The sequence below is a fragment of the Erithacus rubecula genome (assembly GCF_903797595.1).
Source record: "Erithacus rubecula genome assembly, chromosome: 3".
Lineage (NCBI taxonomy): Eukaryota > Metazoa > Chordata > Aves > Passeriformes > Muscicapidae > Erithacus > Erithacus rubecula.
The window spans coordinates 7,233,897-7,255,481 of NC_136689.1; the positions used below are offsets into that span (position 1 = coordinate 7,233,897).

A 21,585-nucleotide genomic window follows, 5' to 3' on the forward strand; every position below is an offset into this window, starting at 1 on the left:
CTCCAACTAAGGTACTTACCAATTTCTGTCTATTTTCTGAGTTTCAAAAAAAAAATGTTTGTGAAATATGGTGGGTAATTATCCCTGTAGCCCTTCTTTGTAGCTTGTCAAGATTTGCATAATTTACAGGCTTTCCATTGGGGTAAATTAGTATCAGAAAAACAATAGAGAATGCAAATTTTCCTTTGAGCCTGGGCTTTCATTCATGTAGGTTTGAAAAAAGGTTAATGAAACACTAAGTAACCAAAATTAATTTTTCTAGAAATGAACAAATTTGGCAATATTTGTGCCAAATCCTTTTTATATTGTTCAAATAACATTAACACTGGTATTGATTTTAACATTATTAATGCATACATGCAGAAAAAGGCAACCAAATTTGATGGCATTGCAGAGCATAATATAGAACATTGTGAAGAGTGAGCCTGGGTACTGCTCTGAGATGATCTCCAGTATTCATTTATGGCTTTGTGCTTTTGAGTAGAGTGAAAAACCTAAATTTGTACTGACAAAACATTGACACACACATTGACATCACATTGCTCTCTTTCTGTATGTTGCCCAGGTAGTTAAATACTTCCTTTACTCATCCAGAAAGAGGAGTGGACAGACTTGCCTCAGGATGCATCACTGTGCTCACACAGAAGCTCCAGTGTCTCAGGGTGACCTGTGCTGATCTTTCTGGGAACAGTCTATTAAAAGTGCTGGTTTTACACAGGTTCTCCTCACCCAGTGACCCCAGTGTGGCTTGGGGCAGGCAGTGACTCAGGGTTCCTGTTCTGGAGCAGAGACAGAGGGCAGCAGCTACATGAGCCCACCTGTGCCACCAGGGAAATTCATATGTAACCACGGGGTCTTAGTGCTAAAACCTGTGGAAAAATACTTCATTGCTGATGTATTTTCACAGCAACTGCATCATCTTTAGAGCAGTTCCTCCATCTTACCAGGTGTAAGGCCAGAAGGCCACATGGATAAACCTTCCACATGGAGCACTGGGAGCAGAATTGATCATTCCATCGTTTGTCCCTAAAAGCAGCTCCAGCCTGGGAGCACATTTCTGCTTTGTGGCCTTCCCAAATGCTGCTGCTTAGAGAAGCATTTTCAGGGTGGCTGAAAGACATGTGCCTGAACATCCTAAATGCAGACACAGGTAGACAAAGTTAACTGCCTGAGACAGGGGACAAACAGAGAAGCTGTTTGTGGCTGCAGCTTTGGGAAGCTCTCTGTGCTTACATGGATGTGACTGCACTACGCAGACAACTAGTTATTGCTGTTGATTGAATTTCCACTTTCTTTTTCCGTAGGAGGAATCTGATTTCTATTTCTCACATATTTTCAAATGAAATGAAGAATTTACACTGACATTCTTGAAAAATGTGTTCTGACAGCATTCTTATAACAACCAGAAGAAACCAGTAGGTCTTCCAGTCAGTTTTTCTTATAATTTGCTCTTAAATTTCAGCCCAAATACTCCTTCTCTGAGCTAAGGTAATATTGAGTCCTAATCCAAAGACATCAAGAGATGAATCCACTGCTGCTCTGAACTGAACAATCTTAACAGGACCATGGAACCATCTTAATTAATTACAGATTGAGTATGCCATGCAAGAAATATGAAATGAGATATTTGCTATTTAAGTAGTCTGCCACTCTTGTATGAAAAAAAAAAAAGTTATTGATTTGGTATCTAGAGTATGTCTAGTTGTTTACCGATTTCAACCATTGAATACTAAGCAGGAATTGAGATTCAGACAAACAGGTGTCACTGTCAGGATTTTTTCATTAGAGACTAAGGTGACTAAATGCAGGTAAGCTGTTTTTACTCTTAGGCCAGTTCTGGCCCTAATTCTCTTTTTTTTGGCTTACAGGAAGCTTTCAGGGAAATACTCTGTAAGTCCCCAAATGTTTTGGTCAGTGGAAAGCCATGCTCTGTGATATGCTAGAGCTCCCACAATAGAAGATGGATCTCTGAACCAGGAAAGCCTGCAATCCATTTATGTCTCCTGGTCTGACTCCTCTGTGAACTGGCTGAGGCCAAGGAAGGTTTAAGTTCACAATGAGGCTCCTTACTCAGTGTCAGGTGAGGTCTTTCACTTCTACCATATCCCTGATACGTCTACAGCCCAGTCACATATGGTTTAAAATGCCCAGGAATTGGGAAAACAATACAAGTGCCATACCACATGCAAGAAACTGTGATCATATTGAATCTGGCTAGAAAGAAGTGGTTTCTTTTTGTTTTGGCCTATTACAGCCAAACCTGTTACTTCTCCTGTTTGCTTAAGGACCATGCTCCTCCTTCATCACTGAGGCATCTCCACATTCATGTCAATGTTGGTCATTTTAAATCTTTGACACTGTGGCAGATGCTCACAGATACCTGCTCAATCTTTGAAGAAGCCACCAAAAAGGTCTCTGGGTTTATTTAGAGCTGGCTCTATTCCCTACATAATTTAGAGCAGCCTCAGGATCCCAGGACTTCCCACATCTGAATTCTCAGTGTTGCAATGGAAGAAGAAATCGTGGTGTGAGGCAGCAAGCACCAAAGCTGTAATGATCTTCCTTCAGGGAGTCAATTACATTTGCTGTTTGCCTTATGGCACATGGAGGTGATTACTGTGTGAGGGCCAGGGTGCATTTGTTTAATGTATCCTTGAACTCTTATTACATTTTCCACTCATCTTGCTAGAGCCTTATCTTCAATTACACTCCTTTCCATATGCCCCAAGCTGTTATTTGTTAGAGGACCAACCTGACCCTCTTGTATCCAAAATGTCACTGAATTAAATCAAATTTTTGTACTTTTCAACTTGAACAGTTATCTCTTGATGCACATAACAAACAGATAATGAGATCTGCATTTTATTGGACACAGTGGAGCTCACTGATGTTTAACTATTAGGCAGAACCATTTTGCTGCTCAAATACAATTACATTATTTTTCTCTGTGGCTGGATAGCTGTCAATTGATTTAATTCACTCTAAATGTGTATTATATTATTTTCCTTAGTGTTGTCTACATTCAGAGAACTGGATACATTTCTACACTTTTTTCCTAAAAGAGAAGGGATTTCCCTTTAGTTACATTTCTCTACAATCTAATCTGTTTGTCTTAAAATTTTGTGACAATCTTCCCATGCTTTGCCTCTGAGTCAGGGATACTTCAAAATCCCCATCTTAGCTTTAAGCATATCTTAAACCTGCTCATTTTATGGGACTAAAGCACATACTTGAAATGAAACAGTCATCAATGAAGATGGGTTCCTGAAATAAGTCCAACTTAAAAAGGATCCACTGGCCACATTCCAAAGGCTGACATGCCCACTATCAAGCTGTAGTGCCCTGCACATCCTGTGCTTGATAGTACATGCTCATAATTTATGATTCACACAGTGCTCATAATGATGAAAAGATAACAGCCTCAAAGTGGGATCTAATCAATGCAAATATTTAGGTCCATCACAGGCCATGAGAAGATCTGCTCTCCCCAGAAGGGCTCAGCTACCACGTGATTCTCCTGTGTGCTAGGAGCCAACACACACAGTCATAAATAATCCAGTAGGTAAATATCAGAAGGTTACATACCCTCTCTGGTGCTGTGTGCAGACCCCTGCTCTGACTCAGTGCAAAGAAAGGAAAAGAGAGATGCAGAGAGATGGGTCTAACTCCCTTTGCATTCTAAGCCAACAAGATTGGAAGGATATATGTCATCATTTACTGTATCTAAATTTGTGGAGGGTAATTTCTCATAGTAGGCTGCCTTGATTGCTTACTGAACATACCTAGGAGAGTGGTCTTGCTTTTGTACAGCAAAAGCATGTCACTCTTCACTTGAAATGATAAAGGATATAAAAGATGGTAGGGGAGTATTATTATTCAGATAAAGAAAAGAAAGCTTGTTTCAGATAGGGATGTCTTTCTGAGATTTACTAAGCAGTCCACAGGATTTAGATATCTACATTTTAGACATCTCAGTTTAATACAGAAAAAAAAATCTTATTGCATTTCAGAATAATAATTCTCCATGGAATGAATGGGAGAGATTCATCTAGAGCCATAGATTGCTTCAGAAAATCTATCTCCTCACCTATTTCACTGACATTCAGAGAAAGCAGCTGCCATAAATTTGTACAATAAATGCTAGGCATATGGATGGCTAACTCTGTTTGCACAGCCTCAGTCTGTACAGTAAACCTCACCTCTGCAGCACAGTCCAGCTGGTTTTTTATTGGTAACTGTTAGCAAGATGCACCCTTAGGAAGCTGCTGTGATTCTCCTTGGCCTGTGGTGCTCTTTTGGAACACTTGTCATCAATGTGAAGCTGTAATGTGGTGTTTAATTGGGCAGGCCTCTCACAGGGCAGGAAGGATTACCTGGGACAAGGATGTCAGGATTTATGGTTCCTTACAGTCACAGATGTCATGAAATCAGAAAACCTCCTTGAAATGAAGAACAGGCAATGTGGAGAAACCATTTGTCTTTGTGCAACTTCCTCATAACGTGTCAAGCCCAGGTCTCCACTTACTGCCTCCCACCAAGATGTGGCTGTACTGCAGAAAGGATGATGGCAGGAGAAGGACTGAGCACTCACAGCCAGACTGGCTGGAGTGATCCCAAAACTGAAGGGATGGGAAGCACATGTCTGTGTGGGCAGCTCTGCAAGACTCAGACTACTGCTGGGAGTCAGACAAGGGACAGGAGATGTTGTATGTGTGAGTGTTGGATGGGAGGCTTTAAAACATGAAAATCTTGGTGGGGCTTGATTCTAGTGAATTCTTGGTTGTGGTTATGCAGTTTGCATTTATAACCCTAGCCAAGTCAGTTGCTAGTGGAGATGTAGTAAAAACTACCTATATTAACTGCTTTAGTGCTCAGGAAAACAGAGAAGAGTGGAGAGACAGGAGCATACAGTGAAGATGCTGAAATGTGGAGAGGAGGAAGGACACTGAGAGACTGCCCAGAAAGTTCTGAAGTTGTATCAGGTCAGATGAGGAGTCCTTTTAAAAGCCAGTGATTTCTTTATTTCCAAAATGAGATTCAGATTTTAATTATGTAAGCCACCTTCTGTGCAGATTACTTTAATGAGATACCTCATTAAGTGTGTTCATATCAGACCCTGAATAATTCAATAGTGTCAACATGGAAAATTTTTTACTAAATTTACATTAAAATCCTGATAAATCAGAAAAAAAACTTCGGTCAAAATCTGAAAGCAGAAAAAAAACAGAAAAGAGCTGGAAAAATTAACTTAGATGAGCTTAGAGGAGCCACCAGCTCACACACCACTGGGCCACCACCTCTGAGCTACAAACTGCCAGCTTTGACTCACAGATCAGCAGCCTGGAAAAAAAAATCTGCTGTTTTTAATAAAATGCAGTGCTAGACAATTAAGAAAGGTCTGGCAACATTTTGCTGTTATAGCAGTGAATACTGGTTGTTAAAAATAATGATGCTACTAATAAAAAACCTTGTGAAAAACAGAAAGACATTTAGACACATTTATACAACCACTTCCATCCCATGGGTTCAGAAAATTTTATAGCAGTAGCAAGTAGACTGCTTGATCAGGTGCTTGCTATGTAGAAGGGACCAAAACAAGGTATTTCTGACATGATACTATCAAATTCTATGAGAGAAATTATGTTTGGGGACCATTAAAAATAACTGTCTTTGTTCAAATAGCTGGGAAAATTTGCTGTAATGCCCATGATTCAAGCTCTTTATCAGCCTACAGGAGACTCTCTCTCTTCCAAGTACTTTCTTGCAAAGACATGGGAGCAGACTCATTTTAGCTGCAGACAGAAGGTGTGTGGTCACAACCTACCATTTGACTTTTTCTAACTTGTAAATAGTTCCTCTTATTTGTATGAACCTCTCACTCACACAGTAACACAGATATGGAATATAAATAAGCAAAATTACGCAGTTTTTGTATTTTCTCTAATGACCTGCCATGTTGTATGGCTTAAAAATACTGGGAATTTACCTTACTTAAATTAAGACCCATTCTGCTGACCTGCATGACCTGGGGCAGGGAAACATCCAGCTACACTGAATAATCAGGGGGAAGAAAAGATCCCACAGCTGGAAGGAAGTGCAATGTGAATATGAATCTGAGACACTCAGGTGGTACCCTAGCTGAGAAAGCTGCACAACCATGCCACTGCTTCCTTTGGCAGGTAGGATGTGGCTGTTCAGAGATCTCCAGGGAGGGAGGCAGCAGCCAAAGGCCCATAAGGAAATCAGGCTGTTGGAGTGGAAGAAAAGACATCCCTTGAGGATGGCATGAGTGGTTTAATTTTTGCACCTATTACCAACTAGTTACAATAACACAACTAGTCCTGAATGTTAAAGGGACCAGAGGTTTGGAAATAACTGCTCCAGCCAATGGAAGTGGGTTGCCCAGTGGGCATGGAAGCACATTGACAAGGAGTCAAAGGGAATGTAACAGAGATGGAAGTAGGTATATGAAAAAGTTGAAGAACTTCTGGCTCAGAAAACAGCTGAGATGATTCTGTTCTTAATGTGGTAAACAGATCATAAAACATTTGTCTCTTAGCTCGAAAGAACATTTCCAGACTATGGATGGATTTATGTAAATAAAGGTTCAGAAACCTGCCACCTGCAAGGAAGCAGAAAGGTAAGCTGGAAAACACCACACAACAGAAAAACTCATGTTCAGCCTCACACTATAACAGCCTTCCCTATAGCTTCACACCTATGCAAATTATCTGTCACATTGCATAAAGCTCAAGATAAACAAACCTCTTCCACAACTTGGCATACGGAAAAAGGGTCTGAACTGAAATGGTAATTGAGTTTTAGAGACCCATCCATTTGCTGTCATTGTGCCATCTGTCTCCCTGGCATAGTCCTGACAGCTTGCATTGGCAGCTTTGATTGCCAAAGCTCATATATTAAGTTAGATTTACCTAGTCTGCCCACACACAGTTTCTTATTTTTCTGTGGCCCTGCTATTCTAGATGATTCCCAGAACTGCAGGATACCCTGTACTCCCAGAAGCATAATATATTTTGGTATTTTTAAACTTTTTTTCTTTTTTTATAAATCAGAAATATGGATAATTTTCTAGTTTGTAAGTCACCTGTGATACCAAGTCCACCAGAGTCAAGAGAGACTTACTTCTCAGGGACTGACCACGGGTAACAGAGATCACAGGTGCTGGTGTGTGTACGTGTGAAGTATTTGCTGCCATCAGAGTAATAAATGAAAGCTGCAGATGCCATATGAGGGCAGGGCCCCCCGAGGCAGGCTCCAAGTTATTGCATTACTGTCATAACTGCTCACTGCAAAGCACCTTTGACTAAAAGCCAATAGCATAACTCTGCTGGCTCCCCTAAAATTACACAGATGATTAATGTTGCCCCTTAAGGTATGAAAGAAGAAATAAAATTATTTACATTTAATTTCTTTACCCAGAATGGAACTTTAACTGCAGCAGTGAATGATGTGGGAGTTGCCCTCAGACTTTATTAAGTTACATTCCAGCTGGCCCTCTGACCACAAACATGTTTTTCACTATGCAAGAACAAAGGGTTTAATTCCAGCAGGAGTTAATTCATGTTGGGCAGAAGACAGAGAAGCACTCCTGGCAGTCCATTTACTGAGACATACACAGCAGTGCAAGGTACCAGAGTCCATCCTGCCTTCAGGCCAAAAGAATTGTGGCCAATTGGAAAGACACAAGCACTGACACCACTGACTTTACATAAGAGAGGACCGTGCTCTAGGCAAGGCAAGAGGCTGCTCTGTTGAACAGCTTTTGTTCTTGTTCTGCTTTGCTCCTGTTGCAGAATTAAACACCTTAGTTATGTCACTGAAATCATTGTCCTGCTTTTGACTCGACACAATAATTTTCTTTCTAGTAGCTGCTACAGGGCTGTGTTTTGAATTTTGGATGAGAATAATGTTGGTAACACACTGATGTTTTAGTTGTTGCTAAGCAGTGCTTACCCTAAGTCAAGAACTTCTCAGCTTCCCATGCTCTGCCATCAAACACAAGGAGCTGGGAGGGAGCATGGCCAGGACAGCTGTCCCCAGTGGCCAGAGGGATATTCCCCACCACAGAACCAGTGCATAACCCAGAGGGAGTGGGCTGAGGGCACTGATTGCTGCTCAGGGATGGGCTGGGCATCCATCAGCAGGTGTTGAGCAATTATGTTGTGCATCTCATGTGTCTCTTGGATTTCATTCCCCTCTTCCTCTTTTTTTTCATTAGTAGTATCATTATTACTGATTCAATTATTAAATTGTTCTTATTTCAATCCATGAGGTGCACTTTTTTTGGGAGGGCAGCCAGTGGCTTCATGGGATGGCAGTTGCTGGCTTCCTAAAGGAAAGCTTACATGCTCTACACTGGATTAGACCTGCCTGAGGAATAGTTTTCCAGTCATACAAATAAAAAGCCAACAGGATTGCAACTAATTATTTTAATTTCTTTCCCAAGACAGAAAGACTTTTCAAAGTTCTTTATAAGCATGCAAACCAAGAGAACCCAATTTGGTAAACAGGTCACTCAGTGGGACACTGTGGGGGTGTGGGGCACTCAGGTCCCCCTTGTTCTTGCTCCAAGGTACTCCCACAATCCTACTGAGTCTCCTGGTAACACTCAACAGGATTAATCTCTGCTTCTCAGTCAGAGAATTGTTCCACTTTGAAGTAAGTAATTACAAGTTACTGAGAGAGAAAGGCTGACTCTAACTGTGGCCCTTGGCTGGCATGTAAGAAAACCTCAAGTAAGTAGAAGCTCCAGTAAATATGTGATTATTAACCAGCTGCAACACCAGAAACCAGAGAGAGAAGTACCCAGAGCAGCCAGCTGTGGAAATGCTTACATGAGCTATGAAGCATCATGATCCAAGCTTATAGTCTGAGTTTTGATGCTTTGAACCTTGATCACCTTGGTTGGAACTAAATGACTTTTAACGTCCCTTCCAACCCAAACCATTGTTTGATTCTATGATCTTGGTTTCAGAAGGCTAGAGAGACATCAGAACTGAGGATGGGCTCTGATGGTGTGAGAGCAACTTCACAGTCTGTGCATTTTCACTGTGGTCATGTTTGACCATTTTGCAATAGGAGAGGAGTGGGTGGTCTGCAGGTGTGTTCAAAAAGCATAGGTGGATGGGGTGTGAAGCTGGACTGAGGCTTATTGAAAGTTAAATGAAATTCAAATGATGAATACCTGAGGTTTAGAAATTGTGACAGGATGCACACTTACTGAGCAGTCTGGCTGGCAACTGAGCACAGCTTTCAGTAGTGGTGCATACACATAGCAAAAATATGTGTTCCTTTAATCCTTGTATAACCTAGCAGCTCCACCTACCCTGGAGACTGAAATTCTCACTGATTCATTGAGCATGCCCAGCAAAAACTCCTCCTGAGCTTTCTCCTCTCCCTCTTCTGCCAGTTATAAGGGCAGAGGTTCAAAAGATCTCCATAGAGACTGACAATATAAATCCATTCTCCCTTTTCCCAGGAGTAGATAATGCTTGGATGTGCATCTAGGCAGTGGCACTGATTACATTGAGAATTCTCTCATACCCTCCAACCATCAGATACATATTTTGAATTGGAAGGTACCTCCAGTAAATGGCATTTAGTAGCAAGTTTTATTTAATGTCTTTACTGGAGGGGATGCTGCTAAAGCCAGAGAAGCCCTGTCACTTTTAATTCCTCTGGCTCCATCACCAAAGATGTGAGATAGTCTTGACTTTGTAACATAGATCTTTTCCTCAGAGACTTTCACAGATGTGATCATTCCACAAGCATTGTCCACTCACTAAAGATCCCAGCCTTCTGCTCATTTAATATCAACAGTTCTGAAAATATGAATGAGCTTATTAATGTGTGTAAACAGCATTTTCTCCTTAAAAATAACAGTATTTAGTCACCTCTGTAATCTGGTGCATTCAGCCAATGCACACAAAGAATGCAGAATCAGAATTGTGGAATGGTGCAGGCTGGAAGGGAGCTCTGGAGATCCCTGGGTCTAACTCTCATTGAATAAGGGAAAATTTAAAGTCAGATCAGGTCATTCACAGTGATGTCCAGCTGAATATTGGACATCACTAAGGATGGAGATTTCACAGCCACTTTAACTGATTTCAGACCACTCTCCAGGTGAATATTTATTTCTTAATTTCTAATTGGAATGTATAATCACAGAATGGTTTAGGCAAAAGGAACCTGAGACATCATCTAGTTCCAACCACTCTGCCATGGGCAGGGACACTTTCCACTAGACCAAGCCCCATCCAGCCTGTCCTTGAACACTTTCAGGGATGGGGCATCCACAGCTTCTCTGAACAACCTGTTCCAGCGTCTCATCACCCTCACAGGAAAGAAATTCTTCCAATTTAATGCTAGCCTAACCCAATCTAAACTTACCTTCCATCACCCTAATGCTCTCACCTCTTGTTCTATCATTCCATGCCTTTTAAAACGTTCCTCTCCAGCTCTCTTGTAGCCCCTTTAGGTACTGCAAGGTGCTATGTGGTCTCCCCAGAGATTTCTCTTCTCTAGGCTGAACAACCCTACCTCTCCCAGCCTGTCTTCACAGCAAAGGTGCTCCAGTGCCTGGATCATCTTCATGACCCTCCTGGACTCCTCCAACAGCTCCAAGTCCTTGTTATGCTGGGGCCCCCAGAGCTGGATGCAGCACTGCAGGTGCTCCACACAACTGGAGAGGGGCAGATTCCCTCCCTGCAGCTGCTGGTCATGCTGCTTGTGCTGCAGCCCAGGACAGTGGCTCTCTGGGCTGCCAGTGCACATTGCCAGCTCATGCTGAGCTCCTCACCAAACAACCCCCCAAAGTCAGCAGCTCATGTTGTGATTCTCACTCATTGCATCCCATCCAATCACTCTGCACCTCTAGGGAGAGTTTGCTTTTACCCTTTCTACACCCGCCCCTGAGGTAACTGGGGACAGCAGTAAGATTTTCACCTTAAACTTCTCTTTTTAGGAGTGATAAATTCAGTTCTTCCTGTCTTTATACACCATGCACGGGTCTCTTCATCACCTTGATTACCTCTGGCTGGACTTCCCCCAGTGAGGAGCCCCAAACTGGACAGAAAATTCCAAGGTTTGTTGGACAGAGGGAAATAATTATAACTCCAAACCTTGGACACAATCTTGCTCACAGAGGCCAGGATGCTCCTGCTCCAGGAGCCTGTCCAAGAGACTCATCAGGTTCTCCTCTCAATACGGTTGTCTTCCCAGTCAGTCCCCAGCCTGTACTCTTGTATAGGTCTGTTCCATCCCCGGTGCAGATCTTTGCATTTCCATGTACATACATATAGACACACACATAAACATACATATATTTGTCTACATTCTGTATTTCCCTTTACTTCTCAAGTGACCCGTCCAGCTCCAACATCTGCCAATATATATTTTTTAAAGTTGAGTAAGTTAAGGTAATGAAAGTATCAATGATTTTTCATGAGAATATGATCTAATTTTGCTTCTTTAGATTTAATTAATTTTATTTTCATTTCCCTTTAAATGTAACTTTTGTCTATTTGTTCCTGAAGCAAAAAATAGTAATCTATTTTCAGGAGCACGTTTTATATTTTGTGGTTGATTCTATTAATTCTGGGTCATAGGTTTTTCTGGGAAGAACCCACGCAACAAAAAGCTCTCAGCCTTGAAGCTGCTAAGTGTTTTGATCAATATAATGACAGTCAAGGATGTTTTGCACCTTACAAACCAGGAATTTTAAATCAAGAGGCTTTATGAAAGGCTGCAAACACCATTTGTCCTTTGAGTTATAAGTAAAAAACCTACTCATTCCAAAACTGTCAGTATTCCTGTGTATAAAAGATAAAATAATAATTTCTCCCCCCATAAGATGGCAGTTTATTTCCAAAAGAATGATATAGTCTCTAAGGTTGCCTTTGCTCCAGTACTACAATAGGATCCCTGGTTCTGAGAATGAGTAGCACAGCACTGAATGAATTCATACAAGGAAGATCTTGTCCCACCAAAACAAGGTGCCGGACCTGTTTTGGATATGCTGCTTTGCATTTCCCTTGGTAGCACGGAGGAACAAGCAGCAGCAATGGAAAACATCTTGTTCATTGCCTTTTGTTATTGTTACTTGCTGTTTTCATTAAAAATTCCAGAGAGATTCAGGAGAGGCAGGAGGAAGCAGCAGTTTGGCTTTACTCTCCATATACCATGAGCATGGGGTACTCCCTGAACATCTCTGTGTCTCTCCCCAACTCTCTCAAACTGCAGCTCACCAGCACATGCCATTGTCACCTGATCTTACCACAGATGCCCTTCCTCCCTCCCTTCTCCCCCAGGAGATGCAAACTGTGAGCCCCACGTTCGTGCCTGTCAGCTTCTCCCCTCACAAGTCTGACCCAAGAGCTCTTTGGACCTGTTATCCCTGGAGAAGCAGAGTGCCAGCACCTGTGCAGCCCTGCCTGGATTCATCCAAGGCTTGTGGGCTGGAGCTGGCTGGCATCCCTGCATGGAGCTGGGGCACAGGGAATCCTGCTCGGTGGGGTTAGAGTCCAACTCCTGCTATGAAGCCCAGAATCCCACTGCTTATCACAATTAGTGTGCTAAAACCAGGGAAATGCTCAAGCATTTCATTAATGGCTAATATTATTAAATAGACAATTAATAAGACCAGTCAAGTGAATGATTTTTTTCTACTAAAAGGCCCGACAATTGCTAACAAGTTAGGAAATGCCAGCATAGAACTTCACAACGAAATTACCCCCTGCCACATTGCCCTACACAGAATAACCAGGGTTACTAACAGGTTTCCTGGGTGCAGACTGGAGCCTATCTGGGAGCAAGGAAATTCCCGCGGCGCCTCACTAACACATTTTTAGAGGAGCCCAGGGACAATTTCACAGGGATGCTAACTTTCTGCGGCTGGCACGGAACACGCCCCCGAGACAAAGCCGGGGCTGATTCCCGCAGCGGATGGGCAGCGGACTGGGGACGGGCAGGGGCGGCACGAACCGGGCAGGAACAGCGGCTCTGCCCTCCCGCTCGGCCCGGCGCCGGTTCCGACCCGCGCCCGGACATGACTAAGCAGCACCTCTCCCTCCCTCCCGGCCGCTGCCGCCCCGCACCGCGCTCGGCGGGGACTCACCTGCCCGCGCCGGCCCCGCCAGCCTCCTCCGCAGGGGCTGCCGCTCCTCCGCCCGCTCCCGCCGCTCCGCCGCCCGCTCCCGCCGCTCCGCCGCCGCCAGCGCCGCCCGCTCCGCCGCTCCTCGCCCGCTCCCGCCGCGCACCCCCCGCGCCCGCGGAGCCGCCGCCTCTCGCCGCCGGGGCGGGCCGGGGGCTGCCGTCACCCGCGGCTGACGCACGGCTCTTCCAGCCGGGGATGAAGCCCCCGGCGGCCGCCAGCCGGGACCCCCCGCGCCTGGCGGCGCTCGGGGCGGCCGGGGACCCCCCGTGCCCGCGCTAGGGCGGCGCTTTCCCCGCTCCCGTTCCCGTTCCTGGAGCGGGCAGCGCAGCGCCTCCCGCTGCCGCAGCATCCCGGAGCATCCTGTAGCCGACCGGAGCAGCCCCGAGCATCCCGGAGCATCCCGGAGCAACCCCGATCATCCCGGAGCATCCCGCAGCTCCGGCATGGAGCGCCCGCCCAACCTCAGCTGCCTCGCCGATACGACGCCGGACAGCGGCAACAGGAGCGGGTCCTCCGCCGGCCCCGAGGGCGGCCAGGCCCATCTCTCCGTCTTCAGCGTGCTGGTCCTCACCCTGTTGGCCATGCTGGTGGTGGCCACGTTCCTGTGGAACGGGCTGGTCCTGGCCACCATCCTCCGCGTGCGCAGCTTCCACCGGGTGCCCCACAACCTGGTGGCCTCCATGGCCGTCTCTGACGTGATGGTGGCAGCGCTGGTCATGCCCCTCAGCCTGGTGCACGAGCTGTCGGGGCGGCGCTGGCGGCTGGGCCGCTCGCTGTGCCAGGTGTGGATCTCCTTCGACGTGCTGTGCTGCACGGCCAGCATCTGGAACGTCACGGCCATCGCCCTGGACCGCTACTGGTCCATCACCCGCCACCTGGAGTACACGCTGCGCGCCCGGCGCCGCATCTCCAACGTCATGATCGCTCTCACCTGGGCGCTGTCCGCCTTCATCTCCCTGGCCCCGCAGCTCTTTGGCTGGGGAGAGACTTACTCAGAGGACAGTGAAGAGTGCCAAGTCAGCCGGGAGCCTTTCTACACCATCTTCTCCACCTTTGGCGCCTTCTACCTGCCCCTCTGCGTGGTGCTCTTTGTGTACTGGAAGATCTACAAGGCTGCCAAGTTTCGGATCGGATCTCACAAGAGCAACTCCATCACTCCCATTACACCAGAAGCACTGGAGGTAGGTCAGCTTAGTTGTGTTTTGCTGGGGGCAAGCCCTGGCAGCAGGCGAGCCTTTGTAGAAGTGGGGGAAACTTATAACAAAAGTGTGCAAGTGAACAGTGACCCACCAAAGCCCTGTAGATCCATTCCTGCCGATCCCTAGGAGCTTCCAAGGCTGACTGCAAAGCTTGCAAACCCAGTCTGTTGGCTCCTTCCAAGCCTGCAGCTGTGAGCACTCAAGGTGCAGCTAAAGCAACTTTGGGACATACTGAAGGCCTGAGCTCCACGTGGGTGAGCAGTGACTCACAGATGTCCCCCCATGGAATGCTGAATCTGCTCACTGGCATGAGTAAGGGGTCACTGTCCCTCCCCTGGGGAGGCAAGGGGACAGTGGATGGATGGGCTGCTGTGTCTGCTGGGGACGATACCCTGGCAACCAGCTGTGTCTTTGGGGACACTGTGAGTTTGCTCAGGCAGAGAATGTCCTTGGAAATCTTTCCTAATCATGACTGCATCGTGTCAGTTCATCCCAGGCACGGTGACTCTGCACTGGAAAGATTTCTTGCAGGGAGGAAGCAAATGTGTGCCAATTTTCTTCCCTCTCCTACTGAGGACTCTTAAACTCAATGAGTTTAGAGCAAGTAAGCAGACTTCTGTGCACAGCATGTGTGTGTGTGCCTGTTCTGCTGATCAGATTGTAAGTGGGGGTGTAATCTTATTGTGCTGCTGTGTGAGCAACCCCATGTACCCTCAGTACTCTCTCTAGTTTCTAATCTCACTTAAAATAGTCTCCATCACCCAGAAGAGGTCACACAGCCTCCTTCCCCTCAGTCAGAGTGTGACATGGATGGTCTGTGTTTCCCCTGGGCTCCCACTGCTGGGCTCTGTACCTGCTGGGTGGGATCACCTGGCTGGGTACCTATGGTGCAGCCTGTGCTTGTGTTTGGCAGGTAAAGGAAGCAGCCCAGCAGCCACAGATGGTCTTCACTGTCCGCCACGCCACAGTTACGTTCCAGACAGATGGAGAGACGTGGAGAGAGCAGAAGGAAAGGAAAGCTGCCCTCATGGTGGGCATCCTCATCGGGGTCTTCGTGCTCTGCTGGATCCCCTTCTTCATCACAGAGCTCATCAACCCGCTCTGCTCCTGTGACATCCCACCCATTTGGAAGAGCATTTTTCTATGGCTGGGCTATTCAAATTCCTTTTTTAATCCACTCATCTACACTGCTTTCAACAAAAACTACAACAATGCCTTCAGGAACCTATTCTTTAGACAGCAGTGAGCAGAAAAGGCTTTCCTGCTGCCCCAGAAAGCTGATTTTAAATGTCAACAATTCTGACCAAATTCCTGAGGAAGTTCAAAGCCACAGACACTGAGATGATGCTAAAAATGCATCGCCATGGGTCATATGTCCCAGAAACAGTCCCAGTCCCTAGGCAGGCTCTCCATCCCAGCCTTTTAGCTGCTATTTTTCCTGCAAGTAGCATGTAAGGGCTTCTCCTGCCATCAGCCTGGCATCCTTGCTCCAGTGCCCTGCTGTGTTCCTCCTGCCTCCCCAGTGATGCTCTGCTTGGTGGCACCAAAGGTGCAGAGGAGTCCACTGCAAAGAAACATTGGTTTGGCTGGTACCTCCCAGCATTAATCACTTGTGTCCCATGTGCAAGGCTGGGACCCCACAACATCAGGAGGTTTGGTGATTACAGATTTTATGGCTTGGCTGAAAACATGATTTGTCTTGTAACTGGTAAAGACTGTTCTTGCAAAGTGTGTTTTTTGGGGAATAAAACCCTTGGTAAGGATTAAGTACAGACTACAAGGACCAAGCTTTTTCTCACATACTTTGGGAATAGCAAATTGTGTCTGTTTGCTTTTGGATTCTATGTAGCAGGACTTTATAAAACAAAACAAAAACCCCAACTTTTTGTGAAAGCTTAATGCATGATGTGCCCTGAAATGAGAGAGAATGCATGGGAAACTCACCTCTCATTACCTGACTGCTACATGTAAGCATCTGCCTCAGACCTTTATGTTCAGAAATACCAGCTGTAAATGCTAATCTTTGTGCCTGTTTTTTCCCCACTGTAAAACAGAAATGTATTTTGAGCAGCTGTGGGCAGATTTCCTGTAGTTTCAGGGGATGCAGGGGATGTATTTTGAGTTGCCTTTCAATGAGGAGCTGTGTTTTACTATTTCTGAGTGCAATCCAGAACTTGAAACCCAAGCAAAAACCCCACTTTGTTTCCATGAGCACTGGGTTGCAGGCAAAGGGCAGTTAATGACAGGTGATATTTCTTTCTGAAAGCATAATCAAACCATGGAGCTTTGCTTCTGCAAGGACCAGACTTAAATATTTCTTTTTTTTTAAATTTCTTTTTTATTTTTCTTATTTATTTCCCACCTGTCCTTCTCTTCCCACCCCTCTAAGGCTCCATCCTGCATGGTTGTTACTGCTCTGTTGCCTCCCTTCCTTTCCACATTGCCAACTTAATTACAGTAGTTGGCATTTCACTCCTAGTATTAAGAGTTACACACTTTATACTGTGCTGCTGAAGAACTGACAGGTCTGCAGATAAAGGAAAGCATTACTTTTAACTTGGTTCTGGGGCAGCCACTGAAATCAGACCACAACTACAACGGTGGGAAGGAATACAGGATGGAAATCAGAATGACCTGATTTCATGTCAGATATCTCAAGAAAACATAAAAGGGAAAGATGTCAATTAGTGATGGTAAAGCACCCTGGGGTTGGGTAGTATTAATTTCTATCTGTAGTAGGTTGTGAGACATCAGATGTTAAAATTGTCACTGGTCCTTTAAACCAGTCAAAAATCGTGGCAGAGTTGGCACTAAAAGCCCTTTTTCTTTTGCTGTCTCTGGACAGGTGAAAATGGAAGCAGAGGTCAAGGTGCTATTAAAGTGTTGCAGCCCTTTCACAACCAGTTAGACTAACATCCATCAGCACTGACACAGCTGATCCTGCCTTTTGGCAAGAAAAGAAATAGCCCTTGAGATCTTCCCTAACACCATCTTATAAAAGTCTGTTAGAAATATTGGGTAAAACCCTGCCCTTATTGAAAGCAATGGACAATTTTTCAGTGATTTCAAATGAATCAGATTTTTATGTGGCATGTCTTGTCTCGTGAAAGCATAGTTTTAATGTTTATTAATTCAAGCAGATGATGGGTGAGGTGGGAGTAATCTTCTAACTCCTGTGAAAGAGGCTCTGACCTGCCCCCTAACCGTGGGCCAATCTTTACAACTAGTAAAGAGCATTTTCTTTCTTCGTTTCATATTTTAAAATATTATGAGTGACATCTCTGATGTATCAAAAATTGTAATAAACTCTTGAGCTGCTTTTTTTACTGAGTATACAAAGGCTGTGTTCCTTTATCTCGACAGTCCATCACTGATGCTGAGTTGTTCCACTTGGGAATTGCTGCTTTTTGTTGTGCCAAGGATTGTTTAGCCAAAAAATGGAAGAAATGCTTCCTTGTTCAAGCCAGAGCTTCAGCTAAGTTTGGTGGTACCTGAAAGTAGGAGACTTCTTAGGCTCCCAGAGTGACACTTTAAACACTTTAAAGCATGGGTTACCTGGGAAGTTGGACCTGAGTTCTGCATTTCCACACCCAGCACCATGTCTGTCCCAGCTGTGTCCACCCATTTTTATTTGCTCTTTGATGAGTATTGCAGATTCTCTTATCTCTGTTGTGTGGGGTCCTTGTGCAGGCTGTGGAATCAACTGCAAACTCAAATTAATGTCCACTGTAAGCAGACAAAAACCAGAAATCAGTGGGAAATTCCTTACTTTTGTTTAGTTTGATGCTGGGGTGAAGCTCCCTTTCATTACACTCTCTGTTTCTTAAGCAGTGACAGGGAGACAGGAGATAATTTTAAAGGGACACTAGATAATTCTAATTTGCCTGTAGTCATGACCATTCCACCATCCTGGTGTAAATTATACTCCCATTTATTTGACAGGTCACATCTGATACAATAATTTTCTGAAAAAAAACAAACAAAAAAAAAAAAAGCCAGCTTCCAGTTGGTGGTAAGATTTGCTCTTTCAAATCTTGACAAAATTAACAGCTTTTGTACTGGCCAATTCCTGCAGCTCATACTTGAGACCTAACACAGTGGGATTTTCTTCTGAAGACCATTCCTGCAATGTAATATGACCAGGCAGGGAAAATATCACTATTCTGGAGGTTGCACTGTAGAATCATACTGAAACATGCCACAGTGATCAGCACAGGGAAGTGGCACAAAGAGACCTGGACATCTGATCCAGGCTCTGAGGCTTTTTACAAACCTCTCATTATTCAAACACAGATGCTGAGTGGGCTCCCAGAGATGCAAATCATGTTTGAAGACACAGGCAACCACAGCTTCAAAGGAGGCATCTTGTACCTTCTTGTTCCCATTTATACCCAGAATCAGTGGTGTGAAGAGATCTGCCTCACTGAGGCTTTGTGAGGATTAATTACTAAATGTTTATCATGTACCAGGAAGGTGGAACACTCTGGTTTGAATGCCAAGCAGCATTATAAATTGAACTTCTATTTAATTCCTAGGAAGAACATTATTACCCATTATTATTGAGTTTTGCACGCAATTTAATGGCTATATAATACTTCCAGAATAGATTTAACTAACCTGCTCCCACTTACAATTAATTTAGCTCCCTCTCAGTGCCCTGACAACCCAATGAACATCTGTATGGGAGCTGGGTAACGAGGACAGCATGTGCTGAATTCCAGAATTCCAGCTGCTGCTGAGAGTCTCCTCACCATGCTGAGCAAGGTTCAAGGAGCAGCAGCTCTCTAGGCAGTCTGCTCTGGGTTTCTTTTATTTCAGGAAGAAAGGAAAGGTCATTAAAGAATGGATTACATGACACCTTCCTCCTTCAACCCCTGGTGCTGGTTTCTCTTCTCAGTGCAGACAGGCCAGGCAGGTGACTCCAGGACAGCCCCACACAGCCAGAGGTGAGCCACACATGACTTCATCCCCTGGTGACTTTCCAGGGCTTCTCATAAAAATTACTGCTGGGAGATGTGTCCTTTGGACTGGCAGCAGCAGCTGAACGTGGGAGTTTCCTGGAAGTAAAGTTGCAGCTAATTAAAGAAATTTCACATGACAAAAGTAATTAATGGCTGTTCCTTCCAGTGATTGCAGTGGTGAGGTGTGACTGACAAAGTGTCAAAGTGATTTTTGCAAGGCAGTGGTTTGAGCTGCTTTGTTCACAGTGTTTTACTCTTGGACCCCTTATTTTGCCATCACTGGCTGAGCATCCCCTGGGACTCCAGCAAAGTCCTGGTGAAAATTAAACAGGCACCATGAATGCTCCATGTAAGAGCAGTGGGGTGAAACATCCATGGCAAAATTAGCATCCCCACTATGATACATCCTGGCATGATAATCACGACACTGCCAGCATTTCATCAAATTTAACGTGTGGCCGAAGAGCTCTTTAAAACCTCATTATTTTCAGTTACACCGAGGTGCTGAGGAAGCTGCAGAAGACTGGAAGAGAGCTGGAGCTATGCCAGTATTTTAAAAAGGCAAATTTGGAGAGCCATGTATTTCTAAGACAAATACTCTTACTGATTTACAGCTTGAAATTGATCCTTGGCAAAAAAAAATAAAAAGTGGAAGAGCTGATAAAGGACTCGGTGAATAAAAAAAAAAAAATACAGGAAATGAATATAATTAAAATAAATCACATTGATGTCTTTGATTGCAGCACAAGATGATGTGATATAAAGTATTCACTCAATAATGAACTCTAACTTGACAACATGCAATGCCTCTATTAAAAATTGAAGAAGAAATCAATATGAGGTTCAAACTGCCCAATAATTGCTAACGACTTAGGGACTGGGAAAGGTGTTAGTACAGAAAATAAGGTCACTTCTCCAAAGAAGCAAGGATGAAAGCTGGTTGGGAGCATTTCAGGCAGGTGTGAGGGAAAGGCACGTGTCCAGGAGCAGCAGGATGGGGCCCTGGCTGCAGGAGGGAGACATGGCTGTGATGGGGTGCAGCAGGAGCTGAACATATGGGACTTCTCAGCATTTCAGGGGCTGTGTCCAGCTGTGGGTTTTATTCTGGTCACTGGAGGCTGCAATTTCAGTTTGTTGTCTTTTTGCTCCCCCCTCCCACTTGGCACTGCCAGGCAGTCAGCCTCAGCATTGCCATTCTGTGTCATTTCCCAGGCTAGCCAAGTCAAATACTGTCCCTAATCATCCTGAAAAGCAAGGCAGATGGGCCCTTTCCCTGGATCCCCCAGTGCTCTGTTGTTGTTCTCTGTCTCTCCATTTCAGCAGTGGGAGCAGCAGCTGCTGCAGTGCTGAAGCCTCACTGCTGATGGTGGATGGGACCAGACAGGGCTGGGAGCAGCTCCAGGGGTCATCCCTGGAGCAGGCACTGCCCCAACAATGCTCTCTGATAGGAACTAGGATGGGCAAAATAAAACTGGAGCTATACTCTTTCCTTCGTTTTCTGCTGGAGCTATTCTCAGCAAAACTGTTCCTAAGCCTGCTTCTAGTCCCTGCCTTGCTTCTGGTGGGACCAAACGTGGCCAGGCAGCCACTTCCTTCCATTGCAGCTCTAATTGCAGGAAAAAAGTTCTCTTGCCCTGGCTACCCTCCTGGGACAGTACACAAAGTCCCTGTGGCTGAGATATCCACTCTGCTAAGTTCAGTCCCTTCCCACTGGACACCTCTGTGCCATTCCAAACTGCCTGCTGCTCATCAGGTCCTGAGCCTGTGCAGGTGTTGAACTGAAACATTGCATTTTTCATCAGTTCAGGGCTGCAGCCTGAGGTCAGTGCTTCTTCCTTGTGCCTTTCAATCTCCAAATTGTGGTTGAGGACAGGTCCCACCAGCCCCAGTTGCTGGTACAGAGGAGGGCAGCCTTTCAAAATTAGCATTTCTGTTAGTGAAGAAAACCTCCTTGTCTCTATGCTCAAGATGCCAAACCAATAGCTGAGGTGCCACAAAACTCCAAGATCTGCTTCTTCTTGCCTGATTCAATGTTTGGACCACCTGGCTCTTCACAAGACACCTGGCTGGGCAGTCCCAAAGCTTAAACTATGCCTGGTCAGGTTCACCTTGCTAAGGTCCATCGCATGCCCCACTTTTTTACTGCTCCCCTGTAGTGCTGTTCTGGAGCTCTGGCTATCAGCAAACCATTCACACATTGGTCAGGGTGCTGCCTCTGCAACACCTCCCTGGCATGGCACAGCTGGACCAA

At 45.1% G+C, this 21,585-nt stretch overlaps 1 protein-coding gene across 2 annotated transcripts; it reads left to right on the forward strand.

Annotated features, from left to right (window-relative positions):
• Positions 1 to 13,610: 13,610 nt before the first annotated feature.
• On the forward strand, positions 13,611 to 17,692 carry HTR5A (5-hydroxytryptamine receptor 5A). 2 transcript variants are annotated; one of them, XM_079302873.1, is made up of 3 exons: positions 13,611 to 14,355; positions 15,287 to 15,403; positions 17,219 to 17,692. In XM_079302873.1, the coding sequence occupies exons 1-3, from the start codon at positions 13,618 to 13,620 to the stop codon at positions 17,279 to 17,281; spliced, it is 918 nt and encodes a 305-aa protein (XP_079158999.1). In that variant the 5' UTR covers positions 13,611 to 13,617; the 3' UTR covers positions 17,282 to 17,692. The 2 variants fall into 2 exon arrangements, with proteins under 2 accessions (XP_079158999.1, XP_079158998.1); XM_079302872.1 differs by lacking the exon at positions 17,219 to 17,692 and having other exon boundaries at positions 15,287 to 15,954.
• Positions 17,693 to 21,585: the final 3,893 nt, after the last annotated feature.

Excerpts from the sequence above, each read along its gene's own strand:
- HTR5A (XM_079302872.1), top strand. The coding sequence starts at position 13,618 with ATGGAGCGCCCGCCCAACCTCAGCTGCCTCGCCGATACGACGCCGGAC. Across the intron at positions 14,356-15,286 it reads TTACACCAGAAGCACTGGAG|GTAAAGGAAGCAGCCCAGCA; the intron begins GTAGGTCAGCTT and ends TGTGTTTGGCAG.